Here is a 25677-nt window from a genome sequence, read left to right as displayed (position 1 = left end):
ATCGTATGCAAAAACTCAGAAATGGCAAAAAATTTGTAGTGTACAGTGTTAGTTAGCGTTATCGGAGGTTTCAGATAACGCTAGCAGTGTAACACTGCTGTGTTTGTTTTAGCACTAGGAGCTGCTTACTTTAGTAAAGATTCTTTAGTGTAGATTCTTATTTATTCAACTCGTCTCACTCAGATCCTCCATTTCCTTCTGTCCTGTCCCTACTGAAATCCTGTTTATGTTAGCTAACCGTTGTATCCAATCACAGACCTCAGCAGTGTCCTTCACATTGAACGGTACTGGCTGCTGATGTTACCACGGATGAAGGGGAAGACCCAAGGTGAGTTTGAAATTTTATATTAAGCTACAGTAAAATGGATTGTTCTAAAAGGAGTTTACTGTCAATGACCACAAGAAAGAAAAAAAAAAGCTGGGTTGCCATTGGCAACTAAGAACATTCTTACTTATAGACAGCTTGAGAGATCTGCCACAATGGGTGACATTTATCACAATCTGGCGTATGATGAAACCATGCCCCTCCAGATACATCACTTGGCTTCCGCCGCATTGGTGTACAATTCCTGCACCAGGATCGCCGCTCTCTGCCTGCACTTGGTGATTGCAATGACTGAGGGATTGCTAGTCTTTCCATTGTAACTGACTGGAAACACTTGCACCTGTGTTTGAGCACTCCCGGCTTTTGGCTCACAATATCTGGAGGCCAGGGGTCACGATCACACAGGGTATTCACAGGGTCTAGTGCAGTGCAATCATGCACCGGGTTAACATTGCATATCCATCGTGTTTACTCAAGGTAATGGAAACGCCATGTTAAGTCAGTGTGTGAACATGGCTTGAGCCTTTGAATTGTGGTTTGAAAGGCAATGTGAGCGCTGCCTTACAGAGGTGTGTACTGGGGCCAAACAAAGCTTTACGCCTTTAAACTCAGGTCAAGGAGGTGTCCTGTTAAAGGACATCTATCACAAGGATTGCAAACCAAGCACACTGACATGCTGCATAATTATGCTAATTAGCTGGAGATGCTCCAGCTCTATAGGTGTTAATGGAGCCTGGAGCCCCTCGGGGGAATTTGCATAAATGTAAAGCCTTTTTCCTTAAAAGGGAATATGAAGCTATGTGTTTGCGTGGGTTTCCTCTGGGTCCTCCCACACTTCAATACATACTGGTAGTTTGATTAGATTGTGAGCCCCATTGGGGACAGGGACCAACTTGGCAAGCTCTGTGCAGCGCTGCGGAATCTGTGTGCTCTGTATAAAGAATTATAATTATTAAAAGAAGAGCAGATCCTACAAGAGGGGGCACAAAACTGCATATCTGTGTGTTTTAGTTATGTAAACCAAAGGACATCGACCACCAGATTTACTGTTGGTAGACTGTCCCAACTGTCATGCTCGTTACCTTAGGGGGATCTTCTCCATCGGTTTTAGGCCGCTTTGTAAGGTCTGTTTTTCCAAGAAAACGATTTTATAAAAATATGGTAATAAGCCTGAGGCGCTCAGGCATATGTCAGCCTTACTTCTCCTGGCTCCGGCCACTAATAAATTATGCACGCCCCCCGTAGTAAAAACTCATATAATATCCCCGACTGTCTGCAGGTCTTGCGCATGCGCGGTAGCACTTTTCTTGCAAAGCCGGCTGGAGACCAACCGGATTTCATTGCGCAGCCGCACTGGTCTCTAGATGGCTACGTCACCGGATGTCTGCTGAGGGATATTACATGAATTTTTACTACGGGGGCGTGCATCATTTATTAGTAGCCGGAGCCAAAAGACGCTTGGCTGACGTATGCCTGAGCTCCTCTGGCTCATTATCATATTTGTAAAAAATCGTTTTCATGGACAAACGGATGAAGACCCCCTTAAGATAATGAGCATGACAGTGCGGACAGTCTGCCAACAGTAAATCTGGTGATAGATGTACTTTAACCCCTTAATGACCACCCTATCGGGAGGTGAGTGCATACTTGTATCCTCAAAACACAGAAAAGTTTGGTGGGTTATACAAATATCATCCACATACAGCTTGTGCAGCTGCAGAATTATAGCTGTGAATTCTGAACCTTAGCTAGGACTGGGCAATGTTGGGAACCAGACAATTTTGTTTTTTGCTTAGGTCAGGATCAATACTGATTTCCCTATCCTATTGTATACACCGTAATGTATTTCATATTTTCTATAAAATATTGTAAGGATTTCTCACATGAACAAAGTCTTTGGCATTTGTCATATTAATACAGCTACAACTAGAAACTACTGCACACTGTGTGTATGACTTATGGATTTTAGTGCTGAAAATCTGCTGTGTACAAACCCTATCCACACTGCCTAAATAGTTTGCAGCTCAAATGGATTTAATTTTTTTACATTTTCAGCATGTTATTTTTTTTTTTTGGCGGATTTCAACTTTTGCAGTTTAGAAGCTGCATCCCCCACATATTACTGTACAGGGAAAATATCACGACAACAGTATCCAGTTTTATTTATTTATTTTTTATTAAAACTATTTTGTGAACGGCAAGACAAATGAGGATTCTGATGACAAGAAACATGTAGAATGGGTTATATACACAGTAATATAAAGAATGATGTACACCAGGGTGACATTAGGGTTTCTTGTACCAAACAGTAGATTCAGCTCCTATTCCACTGGTGCATGAATCTGCAAAATAAAAAGTATCAGATATAGAAGACCAACTTTTTAAGAGAGGAAACCCTACATGACGGTGGTAGATTTACATACTTCTCAATGTACAGGTATTCGATGAAATAAGGGGAGACTAATGAAGACTCACATTACTGTCTTTTACTCAAAGGAAAACCTCAGAGACCGGGCAAGCCCCTCCCTCACTGTCCTTGCATTTAAAAAAAATACAACACAAACTGAAATTGTGAACACAGCCTTAAAGTTGTTTTGCCAGGTACATGCATTTGGACTCTTTTTGCCACAATGTGTTTGTAATGCATCACAATGTGCTGAGCAACTGCTCCATGTGATCATGGCTCTAGGCCAGGAGTCGGTTGCTGGTTATCCACTCCATGTGAGCACGGCTCTAGGCCAGGAGTCGGCTGCTGGTTATCCACATTGGAAATGTCTAATCCACAGTGACTTCCATTAGCAGCATAAGGGATAGGATTTATACAACACAATTCCAAATTCTGCGTTGAAAAACTTCAGTGGATTCCACTCCAATTCTAGAATTAACAGCAGGTTACTTATTGTTCAGCGATGCCCACAACTAAGGCGTGAGAAAAATGGAGGTTGATCTCCGCTTCCCTTAGCAGATCTGCATCTGCCTTTCAGAATTTTCACAGACTCTCATGAATTATATAGTCTGAGTACTCTATAAATAATTATTTAGACTAGGACAGACTCTACACCCATCTTCCGTAAGCCTTCTGCATACAAACATGCTGGGCCTGTGGAAATGAACACACTTACAGGTCAGGTACCACAGATCAAGCACAGTGCATTGGACAGAAGTCCTTGCATCACAGAGCAATATGATGCACGGACTTCCTTTTTGCTGGCTGAACAGAAGCACCAATGCTGCAGCAGCAGTCCAGTGCAGCGTGCTTTAGGACTTGAATCCATCACACAGTCCGGTTTTCGCAGACCAAGCATGTTTGGGTAGCAGCCACCATATTACTTTTCCTCAACTAAAAATACTCTTTTTACTCTTCAAGAAGAAAAGAGAGAAAAAAAAAAACACATCTTAGCTGAGCATACACTCAGATTTTCATGGGTCAGCTCTGGTAGTGATATAAGGTTATTTAGATATATTTTAATAGTAAAAGGAAAGCTTTGGGTGATCACTGACTGATAGAATTCTTACCGCAGAAGCTATTTTTGGCCATGCCAGAGACTGTACTAACACATCATCTGCAGACGCTGGGGTCTCCAAGTTCCACTGTGTGAATGACTGGAAGGTGGATCTGACATTTAAACAACGGTCCTGGAAATAAAACAGAGATCAAAAAGTTCACATTGATTCAAAATGCAAAATGGTGTAGAAGAATACATGACCCAGTAAATAAAAAAAAAATGTCCTTGTCCAAGGCAATAGTCAGTGGGACCAGTCAGATATTATAGACATGAGGGCCTCTGCCAGGGAAGAGGGTATGGGCAAGCTGGATTTCAATATCAGACTTATAAGTTTCCTTGGGATATAAGATGTACTTTTTTATTTTGGTCCTGGTCCCATCTTATAAATCAGAGTTGAGGCTGCATTCACACGTTGCACTTGAATTGCAAATATGTCAAGGAGGAGTAAGGTCGGATTCAAACTACGTTTTGTGTCATATGTTATAAGGACACGTCATGCGGATTCAGACGTGTCCTCAAAACGTATGGCACAGATGTATCCCACTGTATGCCTATATAGTAGTATACGTCACCCAGGGATGTTGCTGTCCTAATATGGACAGTGACATAACTGCGACCTCCCTCCTGCAGAGCGATGAATGTGGGAAGAGATGTAATAAGCTGCATCCGCTCCCCACAGCCTCTGCTGAGCACATACGTTGCTCAGGCGGAGGCTGCAGGATGAACATACCTAACTTGCTGTGTCTTTCTATTCTGCTTTTTTGGCAGACAGGATGTGTAATGGGCAGACAGAGGCAACAACCAGGCCTCCCCCCTGCCACTGTCAACCTACATGCTAAGCGTATACTCCATTGCTTTACCCACGTATACACAAAAAACGTGATGTGAATCCGGCCTAACTTATACACTTGTGTGCAGAAACTAACATCGAGTGTTTTGTTTGTTAACAAGGATAAAAAAAAAATAAAAAAAAATGTGTTCCCAGTTCCCAAATGCAAGGGTGCGTCTGCGTTTGGGAGTCACTTCTCTCCGAAGTGCTGGACTTCCTTTTCAAAGCACAATTTAAGCTGCGGCGTCAGCTCAGCCGTGTTCAGGATGGGACATGTGTTCCAAATACGGATCACATCTTCCTGTCTGAATGGGTGCATAAAAACAAATATCCTTTAAGGCTTCGTTCACACGTTTTAAAACGCAATTCAGATGCAAAGCGGAGGGGTCTGGCCCAATCACCATCTGCATTGTGGTCCTGCCGAGCCCCTTTTACATGTAGAGAATGTCAAACCCCGAGCACTCGTTAGCGGTCGCATGCGTTTCTGTTATAATGCGTATGTGATTGGCCGGAGCCGCTCTGCATTCACCTGGATTGCGTTTTGAGGTACAATTCAGACAAAATGTGTGAACACAGCCCCAATCTGTGGCCGTCACCTCACCTCTTCCTCTGAGCAGGGCCTGTGGTCTTCTTTCAGGACGATGCCCATGTATCCAGCCGGGGCCGTGACCTCTTGCCCCCTGAGAATGCGGCCCCTGAAGGAAACTTCTTTTCCTAGTTAGAAAACGTGTAGTTGAGTCGTGTCATCTCTGCCGCCATACTTACCCCTCACAGCACAGTGTATAGAGGGTGCAGTAGTCACTCACCCGCCGGCGTGTCTCTCATGGCAGGGCTGAAGTACTCGCGCACCCTGGCCGGCCCCTGCCGCTGTATCTGGCACGGTAAGAGGTGCAAAGCTTCCTGAGAGGCCGAGCTCAGAGCCCCCAGCTCCAGGCGGGCAACAGTATGAGGCTTCCCTTCCGTCATAGCCGTGGAGGATGTGTACATACACACATGGCATCCACCTCACACAACACACTCCCGCCAAACAGGCAGCAGCCGGAAATGACGACGGAACAACGCTCTGCTTGTGTAGCCCGGTATACCCACCATATGTCATAGTCATTGCCTGGAAATAAATAACTGCAGCGCGATTGTTACAATAATACATCGAAATATAAGTGAAAAACAGCGGGAGACAAAAAATATTATTTGTCAGAAGTGGGATTCGAACCCACGCCTCCAGGGGAGACTGCGACCTGAACGCAGCGCCTTAGACCGCTCGGCCATCCTGACAGTTGGTGGATAATGGCTGTAGAACCTGTATGTGACGCTGAGCAGCAGTGACCTGTTACAGCTCAGCAGATCTTTCTTCTGGTAGAGTGTTATTTAAAAGAGGAAAAATGGGTATTTGGTAACATCTTAATATTAACCAAAAATATAAGGCACCAGATAGTATGTTTAGGTATCGTTGCATCCGAAAAATGCCCGATCTATCAAATGATAATAACGGTTTTCACTGCGTTTAACCCCGTAACGGAAAATAGAGCTCAATGTCACTTTGAAAAATATAAAAAATTTAATAAAAAGTGATCAAAAGGTTGTACAGTCTTAAAAACACTAGCATTAAAAACAGCGTCAAAAGTCTCAAAAAAATTACACCCCCACAGCTCCGTACACCAAAGTATGAAAAAGACGCCAAAATAAAAAGAAAAACTTTGTACAGGAGGTTTTAATTTTTGTAAATATATGAAAACATTATAAAACCTATACAAATTTGTTGTCCCCGTGATCGCACTGTCTCAAATAATAAAGTCATTTGGGTGCAAGGTGAAATCCGTAAAATCCAAGCCCACAAGAAAATGGCGCAAATATGATTTTTCACCATTTTCACTGCAATTGGAATTTTTTTCTGCTTCCCAGTGCACTACATGAAATAATAAATACCATCACTGTGAAGTGAAAATTGTCACACAGAAAACAAGCCGTCACAGATCTCTTCACGTGTAAAAATAAAAAAGTTATAGATTTTTGAAGGTGGGGAGTGAAAAACGAAAAAAAAAAAAAAAAAAAGGGCCAGGGGTTAATAGGGAGCCATTCAGGAGCCAGAAGAGCCGGCTCTTCTTAGTGAGCGGAGCCTAATGAGCCAGCTCACTAAGAAGAGCCAGACTTCCCATCACTACTTGAAGCCTACAGCTGGGTGCAGGAGAGAGAAGTGGTAACTACTCCTCACCCCTCCCCTCTCCATTGAAAGCCGAGCGGTTATGTCCTCCATCAGGTATGGTGGCCGCCCGGCTTGGCCCTGGTGCGTTGAAGACAGTGTGCAATCGACTAAATACAATACGCACATACCGTATTTTCCGGACTATAAGGCGCACATAAAAGCCTTGGATTTCCTTGGAAATCCAAAGTGCGCCTTAGGCCGGCGCCACACAGGGCGCTTTGTCTGCGCTTGCAAACGCAGACAAAGTCGCGCCCACCGGGGCGGGCCTCAGCCCGATTGCATCGGCGTTTCTATGGAAACGCCTGCGATCGGGAACGAGCCGCCGGTGTTTCGCGTTAAATTAACGCAAAACACCGGCGGCTCGTTCCCGATCGCAGGCGTTTCCATAGAAACGCCGATGCGATCGGGCCGAGGCCCGCCCCGGTGGGCGCGACTTTGTCTGCGTTTGCGTTTGTAAGCGCAGACAAAGCGCCCTGTGTGCCGCCGGCCTTATAGTTACATAGGTCCCCGCTACCGGAGACAGCAGATCTCCAGCGGGAACTGCAGACCACGCGGCACGAACAACTTCTGCCGCGTCGGTCTGCAGTTCCCGCTGGAGATCTGCTGTCTCCGGTAGCGGGGACCTATGTAAGTATGGTCCGCTGCCATCCTCCACCTCCCCCTCACCTTCCCCGCTCACCTTCCCCGCGTTCCGGGTCTCCGCTCCGCCCCCGGACCTCCGCCACGCCCCCGACCCTGCGCCTTATAGTCCGATGCGCCTTACATATGGAATTATTACATATATAAGGCGCATCGGACTAATGCGCCTTATATTCCGGTGCGCCTAATGGCCCGGAAAATACGGTAAATATTTTTTTCTGTCTGTAGCAGCAGACACAAGACCTTGCAGCAGGACTCCTGCGATGTTCCATGGCATTGTAGACTTCTGGCAGATCAGAGGGCTGAGCGCTCATTACTGTATGCACGACCATTACTTGTGCGCAGCCACCTGATCCACTGGAAGTTCACGAGACACGGGACATCACAGAACAGGACATCACAGGAAGTCTAGAAAGAAACCGACAATCATGTGATTGTTACTCCTCTGAGCAGAAGGGGCTGGTACAATATGGGTGACCTTATTAGGGTACCATACTTCCCCCCAGTAACCTTTCTTATTAGGGGCAAACACCTTCAATAAGTCTCCGGGGGAAAAAATCAACCTGTCCAAGGGCCCCTTAAGCTGATGAAGTGGACATGCGGATGTCCACCTGGGATGATCCGATTTATGTAATGTCTGCCCAGCAGATTGGGCCCCTTATGAGGTCACCTCTGTCTGCTGAGGACCTTGTGACACATGCAGTGTTCCATCTGTGGAATGTTCCGAACCCATAGAGTATCCATCAGTCCTTGTTTTGATTTGGACCAGACAACCTTCCATTTACACAGCTGGCATGTGCAGCCAACCAATGAGATGACAAAACAGGAGCATGTGCAGGTGTGTACTGTGTCTTCATCACATTCCTAGGGTGATGGCACACGTTCAGTTTTTCAGATGCAGTTTTTGAAGCCAAAAGCAGGTGTGGATCATTATGTCGGAGACACATAATTTAAAGGTGCTGCTCCTCCTCCTACTTTTACTCCATTCCTTGGTTGGGCATCAAAAACTGCATCGGAAAAACTGAACGTGTGACAAGGATTCACCAGGTGGGTACATGACAAGTAGGAAGGGGAGAAAGATTGCATGCAGCAAACGCATGATTTTTGCCCACAACATACGGGTGTTTTGTGAGATATTGATCCCTTAAAGGGGTTGTCCGACTATTAGAAAAAACAAGCAGAAGGGCTGTATGAGGCGCTGGGACAGGAGACGGGTGAGCGTTTGTAGTGCGGCACATCGGGCACCGGAGGAGGAGAGCAAAGTTTAATTTTATATATATTAGCTGCTTTGTGGGCTCACATTCGGAGGGAACATTTTTGATAAAATCTTTTCAGGCGGCCATGTCACTTTTGAGGCTGCATTCACACGTTGCATTTTTTATGTGTTTTGACTGCATTGGAAAATACAACTGGGAGGGGATCTGCCCTGTGCGTCCTGGAATGAGCACCAGTTATCAAACTGTTAATTTTTTTTCTATTCTTTTTTTTCTTTCCTTATTGGACAAGAATTTTTGACTTTTATGCAAAGTTCGCCATGGCAATGTTTTACATTGCTGCTCCTGATTTATCTTAAAAGTCCAAATGTGGAAGCGTCTGAAAAAGTAGCAAAATGTTGAGCAATCTCAGTCTGCAGATCTTGCTATGGCAGCCACAGAACCAACCGACCGACCGGACCACTCACCGGTCAGATCGCAGGGCAGCACCGTGAAATACAGCTCACATGAAATACACACAGAAAACAAGTGTATTTTGTGCTTGTTCCTTTTCCAAAAGTAATGTACGTCGCTGAAAAGGTTGCAATTCTTTTGCACAAACATAGGGGGAGATTTTGATTGTATGCCGATACTCGTGACATACAAATGAGAAAGCCGTGTACTCATAGTACAGCCCTGTGTAGAGCTCATTACTTGTTCTGCTCTCTAGTGACATCAGGTGTCAGGATGGCCGAGCGGTCTAAGGCGCCAGACTCAAGACGAATAGTCTTCCCCAGCTGGGTGTTCTGGTCTCCGAATGGAGGCGTGGGTTCAAATCCCACTTCTGACACATCTTTTTTTTTTTTTTTTTACTTTACTGTTATCAATTTAATTACTTGTTATTTGTTTGATGTTTCCGCTAATATAATCAACATTTAACTATTAGATTTAATGTTACATTAATGCAGTTCCCAGAAGATGTATAATAAAAGCACTGAAGCTCTCCAATAATTTTTGTTAATTGTGCAAACAGTGCAGTGCATGGTTCAAGAACTTAGGCCTTATTCACACTGCCGCATGGGGCACGTATATACGGCCGACGTATATATGGGCGATATATACGTCCCCCATAGACAGCAATGGGCGCACGGTGCCCTACGGGAGCGGTACGGTGCCGCACCAGTCCGTACCCCGTGAAAAAATAAGACATGTCCTATCTTTTCACGGCATACGGCGCCGTGCGCCATACATCCCTATGGAGAGGGGCTGGGTGAGCAGCGCTTTCCCCCTCCTCCTCTCCCCGTATGGCAGGCAACGGTAGTGTGAATCCAGCCTTAATCGTAGCATTTAACTCATCTGTGACAAGTAGTTTTCTACTGCTCCCATACTAGCCGTGGGAGCAGAACTGGGAGACCCATCACTGCATCTCACTGAAGCAGTGCGATACATAGAGGAGAAGAGCCGGCGGCTCTATGGACTCAGGGCGCATTCACACAATGGGGCACATTTAGTTACCCGGTCCTGTCGCGATCCCTGATCCGGACGGTCCAGCGAAGAAGAAGTCCGGCTCGATTCACCAACATTGTGTGCCCCAGATCCTCCATGTGTTGCTTCCCCGCTGAGGTCCGCCGGAGTTCACCTTCTTCTTCCCGGTGTATGTGAGTGCATGTCTTGCGACACAATTTGGGATGTTAAATCCCATGCATTGTCCAAATCCGTCGGTTCGTCCAACGGCCCAGCCCCCAATTTCTGTTGCGTGAAAGCCGGCGCCGATGTGCCAAAATTCGATTGCGTGCGGCAAAAACCCCTATTAAATCCGTCGCTACACGGAAATCGGCGGGAAACCCTACGAAAATGCGGTCCGTGGACCCTTAGGAAATTAGTCCCAATGTGTCTTTTTGGTTCGTTTTAGAGCATGCATTTTTTTGGCAGTTTTTGACCATTTACAATGCTTTTGGCTGCTTAGAACCTTTTTGTCTATTAAGATAATCAGGAAAAACGTGTGCTTTTTTTAACGGACTGAAAACGTGTGACATCACCCTGACAGGGGAAAACTTGTAAGAAAAAAAAAAATGGAATTAAAAAAACAAACAAACTGTGAAAATGTCCCCCCCGGGTTCTATTATGACCTCATGGGGGACGTGTGTATATATATATATATTTATAAATGACCGAGACAAAATAGTGAATTCATTAATAATGTTTATTTTGGGATAATTTGAAAAATTAAAAAAAAAAACATGTACTATAAATTTTTTAAAAAAGTCTTATTCACTTTTAACCACAAATAAAACAAAAAAGTAAACTTTAAAGGTTTTTTTACATTTTCACTAGGTCTATGTGTCCTGAAAAAAACATCACGCAAAAGGTAGCACACAAAAAAAGAAGTACGAAAAGTCGCTACAAATACCCTGGTCACTAGAGCCTTTGCTATTTGTGTCACTAAGGGGTTAAGTATGGATGAAAAGATTCACAAATTAGAAAATCAAAAGAGATTTGTCAGAAGTGGGATTCGAACCCACGCCTCCAGAGGAGACTGCGACCTGAACGCAGCGCCTTAGACCGCTCGGCCATCCTGACATATAAGCTCCTCCTTAACCTATCAGAATAGAGCCTGATACAACTGCTGGTGTTCTTATTTTTCTATTGCTTGTGTGTTCTGCAGCAGATGATATGCCAATCCTCGTTAGTATAGTGGTAAGTATCCCCGCCTGTCACGCGGGAGACCGGGGTTCGATTCCCCGACGGGGAGGCAAAATATTTTTTTTTCAATGTATTTATATTTCTCATGATATTTGTTAAATTGTCATCATAAACTCAGATAGTTTATATGCCCAGTGGGATTATGTTGTAACAACATCTGGATTAAATTATATATAAACTGTATATTTTTATTTACAATTTAAACCTTCATGAATGAGATTAATTCTAATTGTATATAGTTTTAAAATAAATGCTAAAGGAATCAACACAAAGTAATTTCTATTTTATTAAACAGATCAAATTTCATTTTATTTACAGTGGCATCTGTGGCACCTCAGAATTATAATTTAAAGATTAAAAAAAAAAAAAAATTAGGTCCCACCGAGATTTGAACTCGGATCGCTGGATTCAAAGTCCAGAGTGCTAACCATTACACCATGGAACCTTACATAAGCAATCCTTCTGCCTGAAATCTGAAACACTAACAAGTGCTTAATTTGGGAGCATATATAGCTATTCTTGTATCTGCCAAGGATCATAGCCTTGAGCAAGCAGGCTTTGGTGAGCTCTCCTTTTTACTCCTGCAAATGAAGACAGGTTGCAGCTTGTCATTAAATTAGTCTGCAGCCATACTTTATACTAGAATTCTCCATGGCTACTGAGTTTCCACCACACCAAGTTGATCCACACTTCTTGCCTCTCTAAATACTAGGTAGTTGGGCAAAAGCCGAAAAACAGATATAACTTCCCCAGGTTTCAAAGATTTGACATAACCTTTCCTCTTTACCTTTCAAACAGGTTATGTGTCGTAACATTGTTGGCGCTTCTGTTTAGTGCTTGTATGATGCAAGGAATCCTGTCCCTAACCATGTGTCGGTTCCTTGACACAGGACACTGCATGGTGCTAGTTAACTTAACTGGGTGTGAAACTGCCATTAAACGGTCTAGTTACTACCTTAGGGTGAAGACACACATTGCGTTTTTAGGCCGTTTTTGGGCCGTTTTTAGTTAGTGCGTTTTCAGATCGTTAAAAACGCATGCGTTAAAAAACGCATGCGTTTTTGACCAGTTTGAATTAAGATAATTGCTGAAACCTGTCAAAAACACATGCGTTTTCAAAAACCGGATGCGTTTTTCAAAAACGCATTCTTTTTTAACGCATGCGTTTTTAACGATCTGAAAACGCACTAACTAAAAACGGCCCAAAAACGGCCTAAAAACGCCATGTGTGTCTTCACCCTTAGGCCGGTGACACACGTTGCGTTTTGAACCTGTTTTTGGGCCGTTTTTAAACAGTTTGTTAAAAAACGGTCCAAAAACAGTTCCGTTTTTGACAAGTTTTAATTGAGATAATTGGTAAAACCTGTCAAAAACGGGCTTTTAAACGGGCTGCTTAAAGACGGCCCAAAAACGGGTTCAAACGCCACGTGTGCCCCTGGCCTAAGTCAGGTGGTAACATCCACGCTTTTTTATTACTTGTAGTCATTCACTAAGCTAAGCTAAACAAGCGCTTCCAGGGAGACATTCCTATACTTTGTTCATTCCCCAACTTCATGGAAAATGCACTGCTTCCTTCAAGGTGGTTTTGTGGGAGGCACATAAGTCGCTGATAAGAGGGCATGCACTGTGCTGTCCAGACCGGTAATTAGATTTCCCTTTTAGGGTGATGCCACCCATTAGCGTTTTGATTCCGTTTTGTAACGGAATCAAAGGGCACTGGGGCGGCCCGCATCCCATTGCATGTTCTGTGCAAATGCATGCGATCAGCAATTAGCACCCAGTGGGGCTTATTTACTAAGGTCCCGTGGCCGCATTTCCATGGGGTTTCCCGACATTTTCGGGGATCGCACCAGGAATTGTGTCGCACGCACAACAATCCGATGGATTCGGACTACACGCGGGATTTAACATTTAAAATTGTGTCGCAAGCCAAGCACTTACATACATCTGGAAGTAGAAGGTGAACTCCGGCGGACCTGATCAGGGAAGCGACAGATGCAGAATATCGGGCGCATGCTGGTAGTGAATCCCGGCAGACTTCATCCTTGTCGGACATTCTGGATCGGGGATTGCGCAAGGACCAGATAAGTAAATGTGACCCAATGTCTTGCATTTACACAAAACAAGATAACCTGGCTGCAAGCACAACGCATTACATGGGGCAGAGAACTCTGGGAAGAAGAAAGGAACACCCTCGATCACATGTGCAGACATGTAAGCCAATCAGCGACCGGCAGGCTTATGTGATGTCACAGCCCTAAAAAACAGATGGCCATTTGCAATCCCGTCATTTCACACTGCATGTGCTGTCTCGGGTGTCTAGCTGCTTGTTCTCAGTAGCTGATGGAGTGATTTTTGCTCAAAGTCCAGGTTGTCCGTTTTGGGTGATCTGTATACCCCAAATTTCAATTCTTTTTTGTTGCTAAAGTTGTTATCAAGAAATCTGTGTCAAATCAACATAGTTGATGGATTGATTTTTGCTCTGACCTCCTGCTGCTGCGACCACCTCAACACTCTGTCATTGTGCCAAACTGTGGCCTATCGTGTTGCTGCCACCACCAGTATTTGTCATTGTGCCACTCTCTGGCCTCATGCTGCTGCTACTGCTGCCGCCCATCTACACACACTGTGATTGTGCCACTCTCTGTGCCATCTTGCCATGAAAAATCTTTAATAGTCTTCAAAAACTTATTGGTGTCTTTAAGATGGTATGTGGGGGAGTAGTGGTCTAAGTAGCCAATCGATTTAAAGGAATTATTTAATTTTGAAATTGACCTGTTCAAAGGGATTGGAAATATAAATCTTAAGAAATGGTTTGAAAAACAAAAAATTTATGTGAATAAAGAAAATAGTGAAAAAAGTGGGGAAGCTCCGGTCTAGATAGGTCCCTTGTTTTTTTTTTGTGCATGACCCTGGTATCGGCAATGGGAGCAGCAGACCTGCAGGCTTGAGGCGTGATGACTTGTTACGGGCACAGGAAGCACAGGAACCCACAAAATCTTGAACGTCCTTGACCAGATCTGGCCACCAGTAGTAACGAGATATGAGGGAAACAGATCTCTGCACCTTAAGGTTCCCAGCCACACGGGAGCAATGTCGCCAAGTTAGTATCCTCTTCCGAAGAGCAGGTCATCTATAGATCTTGCCAGGAGGGAGCTGCCTTAGGTCCACAGGAGCCACAGCAAGCAGTCATTGCGGAGGAACGATATGACAAGGACCCAATTCTTCCCCAACAACATCAGAGGCACGAGAGAGGGCATCAGCTTTGATGTTCTTCTCGGCTGGATGAAAGTGAATCATGAAGTTGAATCGCGAGAAAAAGAGGGACGAGTGTGCCTGGCAAGGATTGAGACGCTGAGCAGTCTGGAGATTCAGGAGATTCTTGTGGTCAGTGTAGATATAGACCAGATGATGAGCTCCTTCCAGAGGTAGCGCCATTCCTCCAAATCAAGCTTCATGGCCAGAAGTACCCGATCACCAATGAATTAATTCCTCTCGGCAGCTGAGAAGGTCTTTGAGAAGAAGCCGCAGGTGAGGGTCCGACCTTTGGGCCCTTTCTGGGTGAGGATGACCCCAGCACGAATGGATGAGGAGTCAACCTCCAACTGGAATGGTTTCTCCATATCAGGCCGTATGAGAACTGGTGCAGAGGCAAAGGCAGACTTCAGCTTGGTAAAAGGCTTCTTCAGCTTCTGGAGGCCAGAGTCTCGGATTGGCGTTCTACTTAGTCAGCTCCACAATAGATACAAGAGGAGAAATGTGGAATAAACTGACAGTAATAATTAGCGAAGCTCATAATGGCACGGAGTCCCAGTGGGCAAGGCCACTCAAGTACGGCAGACAACTTGGCAGGATCCATCTGTAGTCCTTTGTTCGAAATGATGTATCCGAGGAACGGAAGACTACTCTGATGAAATTGGCATTTCTCGAGCCTGGCATATAAGTGATTGGCCCTTAGGCGCCTGAACTTGCCGGACATGGACTGAAGGTCAGGAGAAACCACCAGAATATCGTCCAAGTAGACAACGACACAAATGTAGAGCAAGTCTCTGAAGATATTGTTGACGAGTTCTTGGAACACCGCTGGGGCATTGCAGAGTCCAAAGGGCATTACCAAATACTCAAAATGCCCATCACGAGTATTGAAGGCCGTCTTTCATTCATCGCCTTCACGGATGCGGATGAGGTTATATGCCCCTCACAGATCCAGCTTGGTGAAAACCTTGGCACCCCATAGGCGATCAAAAAGTTCAGTGATGAGAGGCAAAGTAGCGTTTTTTCACCATTACTTCATTGAGGCTGCGGTAATTGATGCACAGACGGAAGGAACCATCCTTCTTGGCCACAGAGAAGAATCCAGCACCAGCAGGAGAAGATGACTTGCGGATGAATCCCTTCCGCAAATTCTCCTTTATGTAGGCTGACATAGCCACGGTCTCAGACTCAAATAATGGGTGTACCTGACCTCGTGACGGAGATGTCCCCGGCAACAGGTCTATGGGGCAGTCATAGTGGCGGTGCGGTGGCAGAATCTCCGCTTGCTTCTCAGAGAAGACATCTGCAAAATCCTTATAAGCAGCGGGAAGGCCTGCCAGCTGCTTGGGAGAGTCCACAGAAGACATTCCGGACACCGGTTGAAGAGCCATGAGACAGCGGGAATGGCACTCTGGTCCCAAGCTAAGGATTACCCCAGTCTGCCAGTCGAGCACCGGAGCTGCAACCACAGGAGGCCCGAAAGCACTGAGGACAAAGAGCGGGGGAGCACATAAAACGACAGTCTCTCCTTGTGCAACACCCCAATTTGCAGAGACAGGGGCTCAGTACTATACTGGACCAGGTCATGGAGAATCTGTCCACTGACAGAAGAGATAATCACTAGCTTCTCTAGGTGAACCACAGGAAAGTGATGCTGGGAGACCAAGACAGCATCCACGAAATTCCCTGCAGAGCCAGAGTCCAGGAAGGCAGAGATTTGAAGCGGGTTGCCTGTTCCACCTAGGGACGCTTCTCCCAAGTACCCTAGGTGCAGGTGTTTTCCTGATCGCTGTGGACTGACTGGACAAGATGAAAGAAAGCGCTCTGGGATGGCACACTAGAGTCAGAGATTCTCCTGTCTTTGTCTTGAATGTTCCTGGGGAGATAGACAAGCTCTTTCCACTTGCATGAGCTTCTCTGCAACAGGCACGGAAGACGGCTGAGGTGGTCTTTGGAAGGCTGGGGCCAAGCGGGGCAGATGACGGGTTCCAACTTGAGGTTGTTCCAGACGTTTATACTAATTTGCTGAGAAGAAGAAGATAAGTGGGCTCCAGAATCATAATATAATCAAGGACAGACTGGCTTCTCATTAAATGTCAAAGGGTATTAGCTGACAGGCCAGCAAACAGGTTACCTAAAATGAAGTTTGAATCATGACATTAACTTGACAATGGTCAGGGAACATGGCCGCCGTATCTAAGATGGCGGACAGTAGTCAAGATGGCGTCCGAAACCATTGCGATCTCCTTAAAAAGACAAACCCTTTTTAAAAGTTGCGACCAGTAGCTCAGAAGCTAGGGTAGGGAACTGAACCACATAGTCACCGACAGATTGACACAAGTTCAGGGTGGTCTCAGCAGAAGAATGTGCAGGGAGCACTGGATGATAAAGCCCCTGCACAACTTGGGATCCCCATCATATTTAGATGGCATATCTAGACGCAGTCTGGGTTCTGCGGAAGATAATGCGGGCCGCAGTAGCAGAGGGTACCACAGGAACCGAATGCTGCTGCTGCCGCTGGGACGACAATAGCTGCTGTAGCATAGCGGAGACTTGTCTGAGTTGCTGACCTTGCATAGCAACTTGCTGGGTCTGCTAAGCCACGATGGTGGGAAGATCTGCCAGAACAGGTTGCAAACCTCGGTGGGCTCCATGGCCGGATCGTACTGCCAGGATCGGTGGTAGTGGATCCTCTGTGCCACTGTGGCAGATGACGTAAGTCATCACCTGGGACCGGAGTCTAAGTGGTTCCCGGTATTCACCAGAGCCCACCGCAAAACAGGTTGGACTTGTTGCATTGTGGTACCACCAGGTTGTTCCACATGTGCGACTTTGTCTGCTGTACTAAAATCACTGCTTTTATTTCAAGCCTGCAGTCATGTGCACAGAAACATAAAAATCCTTGCAGATGTCATGAAAAGGTGATGAAATACTGAAATGCTATAGGAACTGCAGAAAAAGACAAGGAAAACAATAGCGAGGACAAAGTAGTTTCCAGACAGTTTACACAAAATGATGTTTGTCTGGCTAAAACAAGATGGCTTTTGGTTGAACAAAATGGCGCCCAGAAATATTATATCTCTCACACAAGTAAGTTGTCATGGTATGGAATTATATGAATCCCTTTGAAATGAAGGCATGCAAATACTTCACCATGACCTTTGTAAATATCCTGAGGGAGAGGAAATACCAAAAGGCAATGCTTGAAATTGGAAATGATGAAGTTCCCCTTTTATGTAAAGAGCAACTCTCAGATACTTTTAAGCGTTGCTTAGGTCCAGGGTCACCATAAAGTGGCCCTTCTCTAAAGACTGCACTGTAGACCATATTGTATCCATCTTGAATTTCCATTAAAACATTTTTACATTTTTTAAATTGAAAATGGCTCTGAATGACGTGTTTGGTTTCCACACCAGAAAAACAGAGGAGTAGTACCCTTTTCCCTGTTGACTGGACAGGACAGGCACCAAGACTTCTTTCTTCACTAAGGACAGAATCTCTGACTCCAATATTGCTTGATTCAAGTGGTCTTTTACCACCAGGAATCTTCTGGAAGGAGCAGAGTCAAATTTGATCTGATAGCCTCCCTCTATCAATGTCTTTACCCATGGGGAAGAAGATAGACTGGCCCAGGCGTGGTAGAACCACCTTAGCCTTCCCCCAACGGGAAGCCTGTGTCATTGGTCTGTGCGTCCTTTATTGACATTAGAGTTGAAGAGGAACCCATTTCCATAACCCTATGGTCGCTTGAGATCTGTCTGGTCCACCTCTTCTTCGGAAATCCCCCAAGCGCAGTGCTGGAAGTACCTGGGTTCCATTGGGAAACCTTTCTTTTTTATCAGACGCTTTCTCTAGAATGTCATCTAATCCTTTTTCGAACAACTGGCCGCCTTCACAGGGAAAAGCACATAACTTAATTTTGGATCCAGCATCAACACTATATAGCAGTGATGGCGAACCTTTTAGAGACAGAGTGCCCGAACTACAACCAGTTAAAAGAAGAAGGGCAAATTCAGACCATCATTGTAGCTTCTCTCCAAGTTGCCTGGGACAGCAGGAACATTTGATGGGTTTGGTCCTGTTTGGTGAACTCCTGTCCTGGGGTGATGGCCTGAGTGCCCACAGAAAGGGCTCTGAGTGCCACCTCCGGCACCCGTGCCATAGGTTCGCCACCACTGCTATATAACTTCAGCCAAATTGTCCTCATAGCTGCAATCGCAAAGCTGCTGATCTGTCAGCCATCTTTATCAGATCCTCTGATGCATTTGCAACGAAATTTGTTGCTTGTCGCGGGATTGGTACTGAGGCCAGTATCTCTTCTGTTGGTGTGCTAGATATCAGGTTATGTTCTAGTTGTCCAAGCCAGACCCCCAAGGTACGTGCTGGGTATGGAGCCGCTGTGTTGGCCATTGAATTTTACCAGGATTTCTTCAAGAGACTGTCTGCTTTCTTTTCCATAGGATCCTTGAGTATTCCTAGATCCTCAAAAGGAAGAGATGTCTTTTTGGAAATTTTTGCTATAGACGCATCCACCTTCAGTACCATGGAAAAGGCATACTTCCTTTTAAAAATTGTTCACACTCCCGTATGCTTTTTTGGGATCTTTCCATTCATTTTTAATTAAAGCTTCTATATTTTTGTGAACTGGAAAAACTCCCATTTCTTCTCACTTAGGCCCTACAAGATCTGATCCTGGATAGACAAGGTTTCTTTTACTTCTTCTAATCCCATGGTTGCTCTCAGGGATTTAAGTAAAGAATCTGTATCCTCTGGTGTACAAAAAGGCTTTCCCGAACCATCTTCTTATTCCACATCTGAGACTTCACCCTTCTCTTCTACCACAGGTTGCAGAGCAGGAGGTATGTCTGTTACTGTCATCCTGGAAGTAGATGGCTGGGGCTCATTTGCAGGTGTTAGCTTTTTCTCAACCATATTTATTCATTTTTAATCCCTTCCCTACATTTGATGTAATAGTGCTGCATGGCGGGAGGTGCGTTCCCGCATTTTGCAGTACTATTATGTCATGCTTCTGGCACCGCCTCCTAAACGGAGCCGTCGCCAGAAGCTGTGGGTGTTGGCTGTATATAATAGCAGACATCCGCCTCTAAACCCGCGATCGGAGAATCCTAAACACGCTAATGGGGAGGAATAGAGAAGGTACCCCGCTCCCCTGGGGCACCCCCTTTCACTGGATCCTGCTCCCACGCCACCAGGTTGCATGGAGAATCGCCTGGGGACTTATGGCGGAGAAACAGGGAAGGCAAGCCCATATGTAGCCCGGGAACCCAGTACCCTGTGCAGCCTCCTCGTACTTAAAGGGGTGCTCCTAGCTGCACATCTTCACTGCAGAGTGCCGCCAGGTTCCATCCATCCCGAGGGAAAACTGATAAGTTGTAAGGAAGGGCTATATTTAAAGGGCTCCAGTCCTTTGTTTCTTGTCCCTGGGGGTGGGGGAATCCTCCTGTGGTGGCGCTGTGAAGGCATAGGGAAAACACGTTTCTGATTCCCAATGGCAAGCAATACAGTAAAGAACACGTTTTTAACACGTTTTTGGGCCATTTTTAAGCAGTTCGTTAAAAAACGCATGTGGTTTTTGATTGTTTTCCAATTATTCTCATTAAGATAAAAAAACTGTCAAAAACGGATGCATTTTCAACAAATGCATGTGTTTTTCAAAAACACATGTGGTTTTTAACAGACTGCTTAAAAAACGCCCCAAAAAACTGGTTCAAAATGCCACGTGTGCCGCCGGCCTTAGCAGTTTTTTCCCCAGCCATCTTTTTCAAAGTTTTTTTTTGTATTAGATCCCATCTTTTTTTTTCTATGGAATCACAGGCGATTGATAACAGTATCACATGCGATTCTCTGGAAACGCATATGTGATCAGGCCGAGGCCCGTCCCCTGTGCACTAGCGTCGCGTTATGAACGCAACCAAAGCGCAACGTGTGAACAAAAAGGGCATAAGGGCTTTTAGCCTTATGACCTTTTTTATAACCTTTTAGTTACAACATAAAAACAGTCCTGGAAGGGATGCTTGACAACATTAGCCATGTAAGACACCAGTAGTGAGCTATAGTGTTTTTATGCCTTTTTGTGCAACTTTTAACAGATTTGCGCCAAAATTGCAACATTTTCATATGTCAAACATCTGGAAACTAATGACAATTCAGGTTCAGCACTGAAACAAATAAACAAACTTGGTAAAACGCCACAAAAAAAAAGTACAAAACTGCTTAAAAGGTGCAAAGAAGACAGTAAATGTGATGAGCATGTATCAAATAGAATCCCCCCCCCCCCTTCCCAACCTGTGTGTCGTCTCCAATGCACCCTAAAATTCCTCCCCTGCCCTCTCTGGACATATCCTAACTGCTGGACTATATTTTATGACCCCCCAATCTATCTCTAAGGTTCTCCTGACAGCACCATTGAGTATTCTGAAAAGGTGTTATCAAATTTATGAACTCTTGCCTCCTCAAAAGAGTTTCAATAAACACTTTACAAAAGATGGATTTGAAGCACTTGTTTAAAACTTTGGAGGTTGGGTATTAGTCTGATGGTCCAGGGAAGCGCACTCCAGAGAATCGGGGCATTTTGGGAGTCCTGGAGACGGGAGTGGGAAATTCAAATTAAGATCGCTGGCAGATCAAAGAGCACAGGTAGGGCAATAGACTGAAAGGAGAAGCAGGGAGTTGCAGCAATATGCAGTGCTTTGTGGATGAGGGTTATTATTGTTTCCTTTATATGCTTTCTCTATGCATGATTTATCTTTTCAACTTTGAAAAATCAGTACTAGAACTACAGTTTCTGTCTCTCTATACATAAAAGAATTCTTTATTACCCACACCTTAAAACCATTCAAAGTATCAGTATCAGTAGAAACAGTGACACCTACAGGATTTAAACAGACTAAAATATATCACTAATCCGCAACTTACAGTTACCTATATATTTTATTTTCTAAAATACACGAAGAAGGTTTACTATATTTTATTCAACAAAACATGATTGCATTGAGACATTTGGCTAAACACTTTTTCAGGGTCATGGGTGAGTCTCAAAATTTGTCTAACTAAAAAAACATATACGTAGTCGGCAGGATTCGAACCTGCGCGGGGAGACCCCAATGGATTTCAAGTCCATCGCCTTAACCACTCGGCCACGACTACCTGTTCTTAGACTTTAAAATGGCAAAAAAATTCCATGCACCACTTCAGGTGATTCAGGTGACTATTTTCTAGGCTTGTTAGTCTTAAAGGGCACCTACCACCCACATTCTACCTATAAAGGTAGAAGGGGTGGTAGGTGGATAAATGGGACGTGAGGATAGCCCTTTTTTGGGCTAATCCCCACGTCCCAGGTGTCTTTTAGAAAACTTTATTGGAGGCATATGTAAATTTTATTATGCGGCTACTGGGGCGTGGAGTAGCCGGACATGAGGCTACTAGTCGCGGCTACTCCACGCCCCAGTAGCCACGTTACTCCGCCTACCATTTAATATTCGGCCTGGTCCCCCGGCATCTGCGGCCTTCTGCGCATGCGCAGTAGCTCCGGCCCCGGAGACGAGGACGCGCAGCCGAAGGCCTGCGTTCTGCGCATGCGCAGAACGCAGGGGACCAGGACGAGGACGCGCAGCTACGAGGAGCTCCTCGTAGCTGCGCGCCGAAGATTAAATGGTAGGCGGAGTAACGTGGCTACTGGGGCGTGGAGTAGCTGCGACTAGTAGCCTCATGTCCGGCTACTCCCCTATAGATCACGAAAATTAGCCCTCCGTCGGACCCCTCGTTGCTCTGTCAGACAAATGGAGCAGACGTTCGCACATGGCCGTTCTTGCTCCATTAATCTGTATGGAGCTGACGGAGATTGCCGGGCCTAATCGGACCCCCTAAGAGCCCTACTGATCAGCAAGTTAGGCCCTATCCCGTGAATAGGGCCTAACTTTTGTTTGTGGGAAAACCCCTTGAATTTGTTTTACATGTTTGTTGTGAATCTACCCAGCGTCTGCCAGAGGATTTGGGTGCGATAGAGGAAGGGCCCTCCATGATTCACAAAGGTGGCAGTAGATGATTATTTAGGTGAAGCTTCTGCATATTAATGAATTAGACAAGACCCTGTTGGCATTACAGATTTCAGAAACTCCAGACAGATTCTGTGAGCCATTATTTTCTTAATTTTTGACAATGGAGTTGTATGAAGGCTCATTTTTTTTAGGGATGAGCTATATTTTTTTGCTGGTACTAGTTTGTGATACTACTTTTGAGTACATTTTTGTGCAGATTTTCATTCATTTTGAATTTTCCATTGCTATAGCATGCAACATTTAGGATCAACAATGCTCTATTTTGACCTCTTACCACCAATGCCCTTTTCTGTTTTTAAGTTTCCATTTTTTGCTCCCCTCATTCCAAAAGCAAGGCCTTTTACATTTTTCAGTTTGCAGATATGTATGAGGGCTAGGTTTCTGCTTAACATTTTTGGCTCACAATACTGGAAAAACATATTTGAACCATATTCTTATGGGCTTTGTTTTTACATTGAGGGACCGGTCACGTGTACCACTAGTGCTGCGTTTACAAGCACAATGCTAGTGCAATTGGCGCATGCCTTCACCTGAACGCACCTTCATCCTCGCTGATTTATTCTTTGACTCTCATCCCCATATGAGCATATGATCTTTGTTGTTTCTGACCCTGCGCGGTCAGATTTATTATGCCATCTCCTGTTTGTACTGATTCTTGTTATGTTTTCCCAATAAATGTTGATTATACATAAAAGTGAAACACGTGTGGCATGCATTTCACTGGAAACGCTAATGAGATTGGGCTGAGGCAGCTGTGCTAGCATTGCGCTAGCGGAACGTGTGATCACAGCCTTATACAGGTTTTATCATGTTTAACATTTATATTAATAAAGTGGAGCTGTGTAAGGTGTCATTGTTTGCGAGATAGGCTGACGTTTTTATTTATACAATTTGTTAAATTATAAAACCTTTTGATTAAAATGTTTATACAGGCAGTCCCCGGGTTACATACAAGATAGGGTCTGTAGGTTTGTTCTTAAGTTGAATTTGTATGTAAATCAGAACTGTATATTTTATCATTGTAATCCCAGCCAGAACTTTTTTGGTCTCGGTGACAATTGGATTTTAAAAATGTTGTGTTGTCTTAAAGAGAACCCGTCATGCAAAATAACCCCCCTAAACTAAATATATTTTCATAAACTGCCATTAGAGAGCATTGCCTCTATCCCTTCATTGTCCCTCTACATGCCTGTAAACCTAAGCAATGAGGTCCTAAAGCTGTATGCAAATGACCTGTGAAATGTCCAATGAGTCATTAGCATATTCAAGCTGTCCACTCTATTCATGAGTGGGAGGCACAGCCACACCCCCAGTGCATGACTGACAGCCTGTATAATGATGTGAGGCTGTATAATGATGTGCTTCCTGGTGCTGGTGGCCACGCCCCCTGAAGCCTGTGTGTGCATGTGTGTGTGTTTAGGAGAGATACAGCAGCTCCAGGCAGCCATGTTACAGCAGAACATGTCAGATTCATGTGTAGCTGATGTCTGTGTCTCTCACCTGTATATTAGGAGGACGCAGCATGTCAGCAGATGCAGGACACACACTGGCCATGCTTTACTATACAATACACACAGACATGAGCAGGGGGAGGAGAGGGGAGGGGTAACAGGGGTGACATCACTGCCTCTGACCATGTGACCAGCCTCATTTACATGATAAAAAATATGTGATTTTACAATGAATAATGTATGAAATAACTAGATAAAGGCTGGGATGGGATCCTTGTGAGCTGCTCCAACAGGAAGAGGTGACAGGACAAGTGACACAGACCTGATGACAGGTGTCCTTTAAGAACCAATATTAACACTAAAGCTTCATTACAGACACCTGTGATAACTGTTACAGCTGATTATTGTAGCCTAGGACTAAAGTACAATAAATTACCAATATCCAGAGGTCCGTTTGTAACTAGGGGTCGTATGTAAGTCGAGTGTTCTTAAGTAGGGGACCGCCTGTATATGGCAAAAAAAAGTGACATTTTGGACACTCTGTTCCATTCTGGGGTTCACCGCAAATTTAATATTTTGGGCATTGTTGGAAACAGGGAAACTTTACATGTCTATGAATATATTTATTTGTATTTCTTTTCTAGAGAAAGGAAGAAGATATTAACTAAAGCTGCTTCAGAAATTTATTCCTCAGGGCGCCTTCCCACCTGGCGTTTTTCTCGCGTTTTTCTCGCATTCAAAATGAAAATGGGAGGGGGGTTTGCCTGAAATGCATGTGTTTCCAATTAATCGAATGCGTTCATTGCAAACGCATATGCGTTTTGGTCAAACCCCCCTCCCACTTTCGTTTTGGATGCATTTAAAAACGCGAGAAAAAGCAGCACCTTTTAATTATTTGGCTCAACTTATTATGATCAACACCTGCTTTTGACTCCAAAAACTGCATCTGAAAAACTGAACGGGTAATCCGTTGGGTTAAACGGGTGCGATTGACCCAATAGTAGCATTTGACCCACATACACCACCTCCTATGTGTGGTTTTGCGATAAAATTTGCGTTCTTTTGAAAATTCTCAGTTGATAAATGTGGTGTTGCACACTCTGTGGTGTATTTTTTCCACCATTCTGTGACTTTAGAGTTGAGTCCCCCCCCCCCCTTAAAAAACGCAGAAACAATGGTTGCGCAAAAATTTGCAACAATTATACGCCAAGAAGGTACATAGGACTAATGATAAATCTACCCATAGAGTGAGAGGATCCTGGCATGAAAGAAGGCAGTTGCAGGGAACGCATGGTGATAAGTATAATTTAATTATAGTTTTTTTTTTTGCAGTGGCTGGGGCAGGGGACTGGCTGGCTATATACTAGGGGTCTGGCTGACTATATACTATGAGGCTGGCTATATACTGGGGCTGGCTGGTTAAATACAGGGGGCTGGTTATATAATGGAGGGAAGGGGGCTAGCTGGCTATACACTAGAGGCTGGCTATATACTG

General features: G+C 44.7%; 1 protein-coding gene and 5 non-coding genes across 6 annotated transcripts; 1 reads left to right on the top strand and 5 right to left on the bottom strand.

Annotated features, from left to right (window-relative positions):
• Positions 1-2477: 2477 nt before the first annotated feature.
• Positions 2478-5785, bottom strand: RNASEH2C (ribonuclease H2 subunit C). The gene is made up of 4 exons (XM_072117943.1): positions 5467-5785; positions 5262-5374; positions 3842-3961; positions 2478-2667 (listed from the first exon to the last, which is right to left on the bottom strand). The coding sequence occupies exons 1-4, from the start codon at positions 5645-5647 to the stop codon at positions 2647-2649; spliced, it is 435 nt and encodes a 144-aa protein (XP_071974044.1). The 5' UTR covers positions 5648-5785; the 3' UTR covers positions 2478-2646.
• A 67-nt stretch (positions 5786-5852) lies between these two features.
• TRNAL-CAG (transfer RNA leucine (anticodon CAG)) lies at positions 5853-5935 on the bottom strand. Its single transcript has one exon. It is a non-coding gene; the product is annotated as a tRNA-Leu (tRNA).
• A 3501-nt stretch (positions 5936-9436) lies between these two features.
• On the top strand, positions 9437-9545 carry TRNAL-CAA (transfer RNA leucine (anticodon CAA)). The gene is made up of 2 exons: positions 9437-9474; positions 9500-9545. It is a non-coding gene; the product is annotated as a tRNA-Leu (tRNA).
• Positions 9546-11192: 1647 nt separating this feature from the next.
• Positions 11193-11275, bottom strand: TRNAL-CAG (transfer RNA leucine (anticodon CAG)). The gene has a single exon. It is a non-coding gene; the product is annotated as a tRNA-Leu (tRNA).
• A 496-nt stretch (positions 11276-11771) lies between these two features.
• On the bottom strand, positions 11772-11843 carry TRNAQ-UUG (transfer RNA glutamine (anticodon UUG)). Its single transcript has one exon. It is a non-coding gene; the product is annotated as a tRNA-Gln (tRNA).
• A 9895-nt stretch (positions 11844-21738) lies between these two features.
• Positions 21739-21820, bottom strand: TRNAS-UGA (transfer RNA serine (anticodon UGA)). The gene has a single exon. It is a non-coding gene; the product is annotated as a tRNA-Ser (tRNA).
• Between the last annotated feature and the right edge of the window lie 3857 nt (positions 21821-25677).

Source organism: Engystomops pustulosus, chromosome 7 (assembly GCF_040894005.1).
Source record: "Engystomops pustulosus chromosome 7, aEngPut4.maternal, whole genome shotgun sequence".
Lineage (NCBI taxonomy): Eukaryota > Metazoa > Chordata > Amphibia > Anura > Leptodactylidae > Engystomops > Engystomops pustulosus.
This window is presented reverse-complemented; position numbering and strand designations above follow the sequence as displayed.

What these genes read in the sequence shown, in the direction of transcription:
- RNASEH2C (XM_072117943.1), bottom strand. Translation starts at nt 5,647, where the DNA reads ATGTACACATCCTCCACGGCTATGACGGAAGGGAAGCCTCATACTGTT. An exon ending in CATGAGAGACACGCCGGCGG is followed by an intron (nt 5,375 to 5,466) that starts GTGAGTGACTAC and finishes TTTTCTAACTAG; the next exon opens with GAAAAGAAGTTTCCTTCAGG. An exon ending in GGCCCTGCTCAGAGGAAGAG is followed by an intron (nt 3,962 to 5,261) that starts GTGAGGTGACGG and finishes TTTTATTTCCAG; the next exon opens with GACCGTTGTTTAAATGTCAG.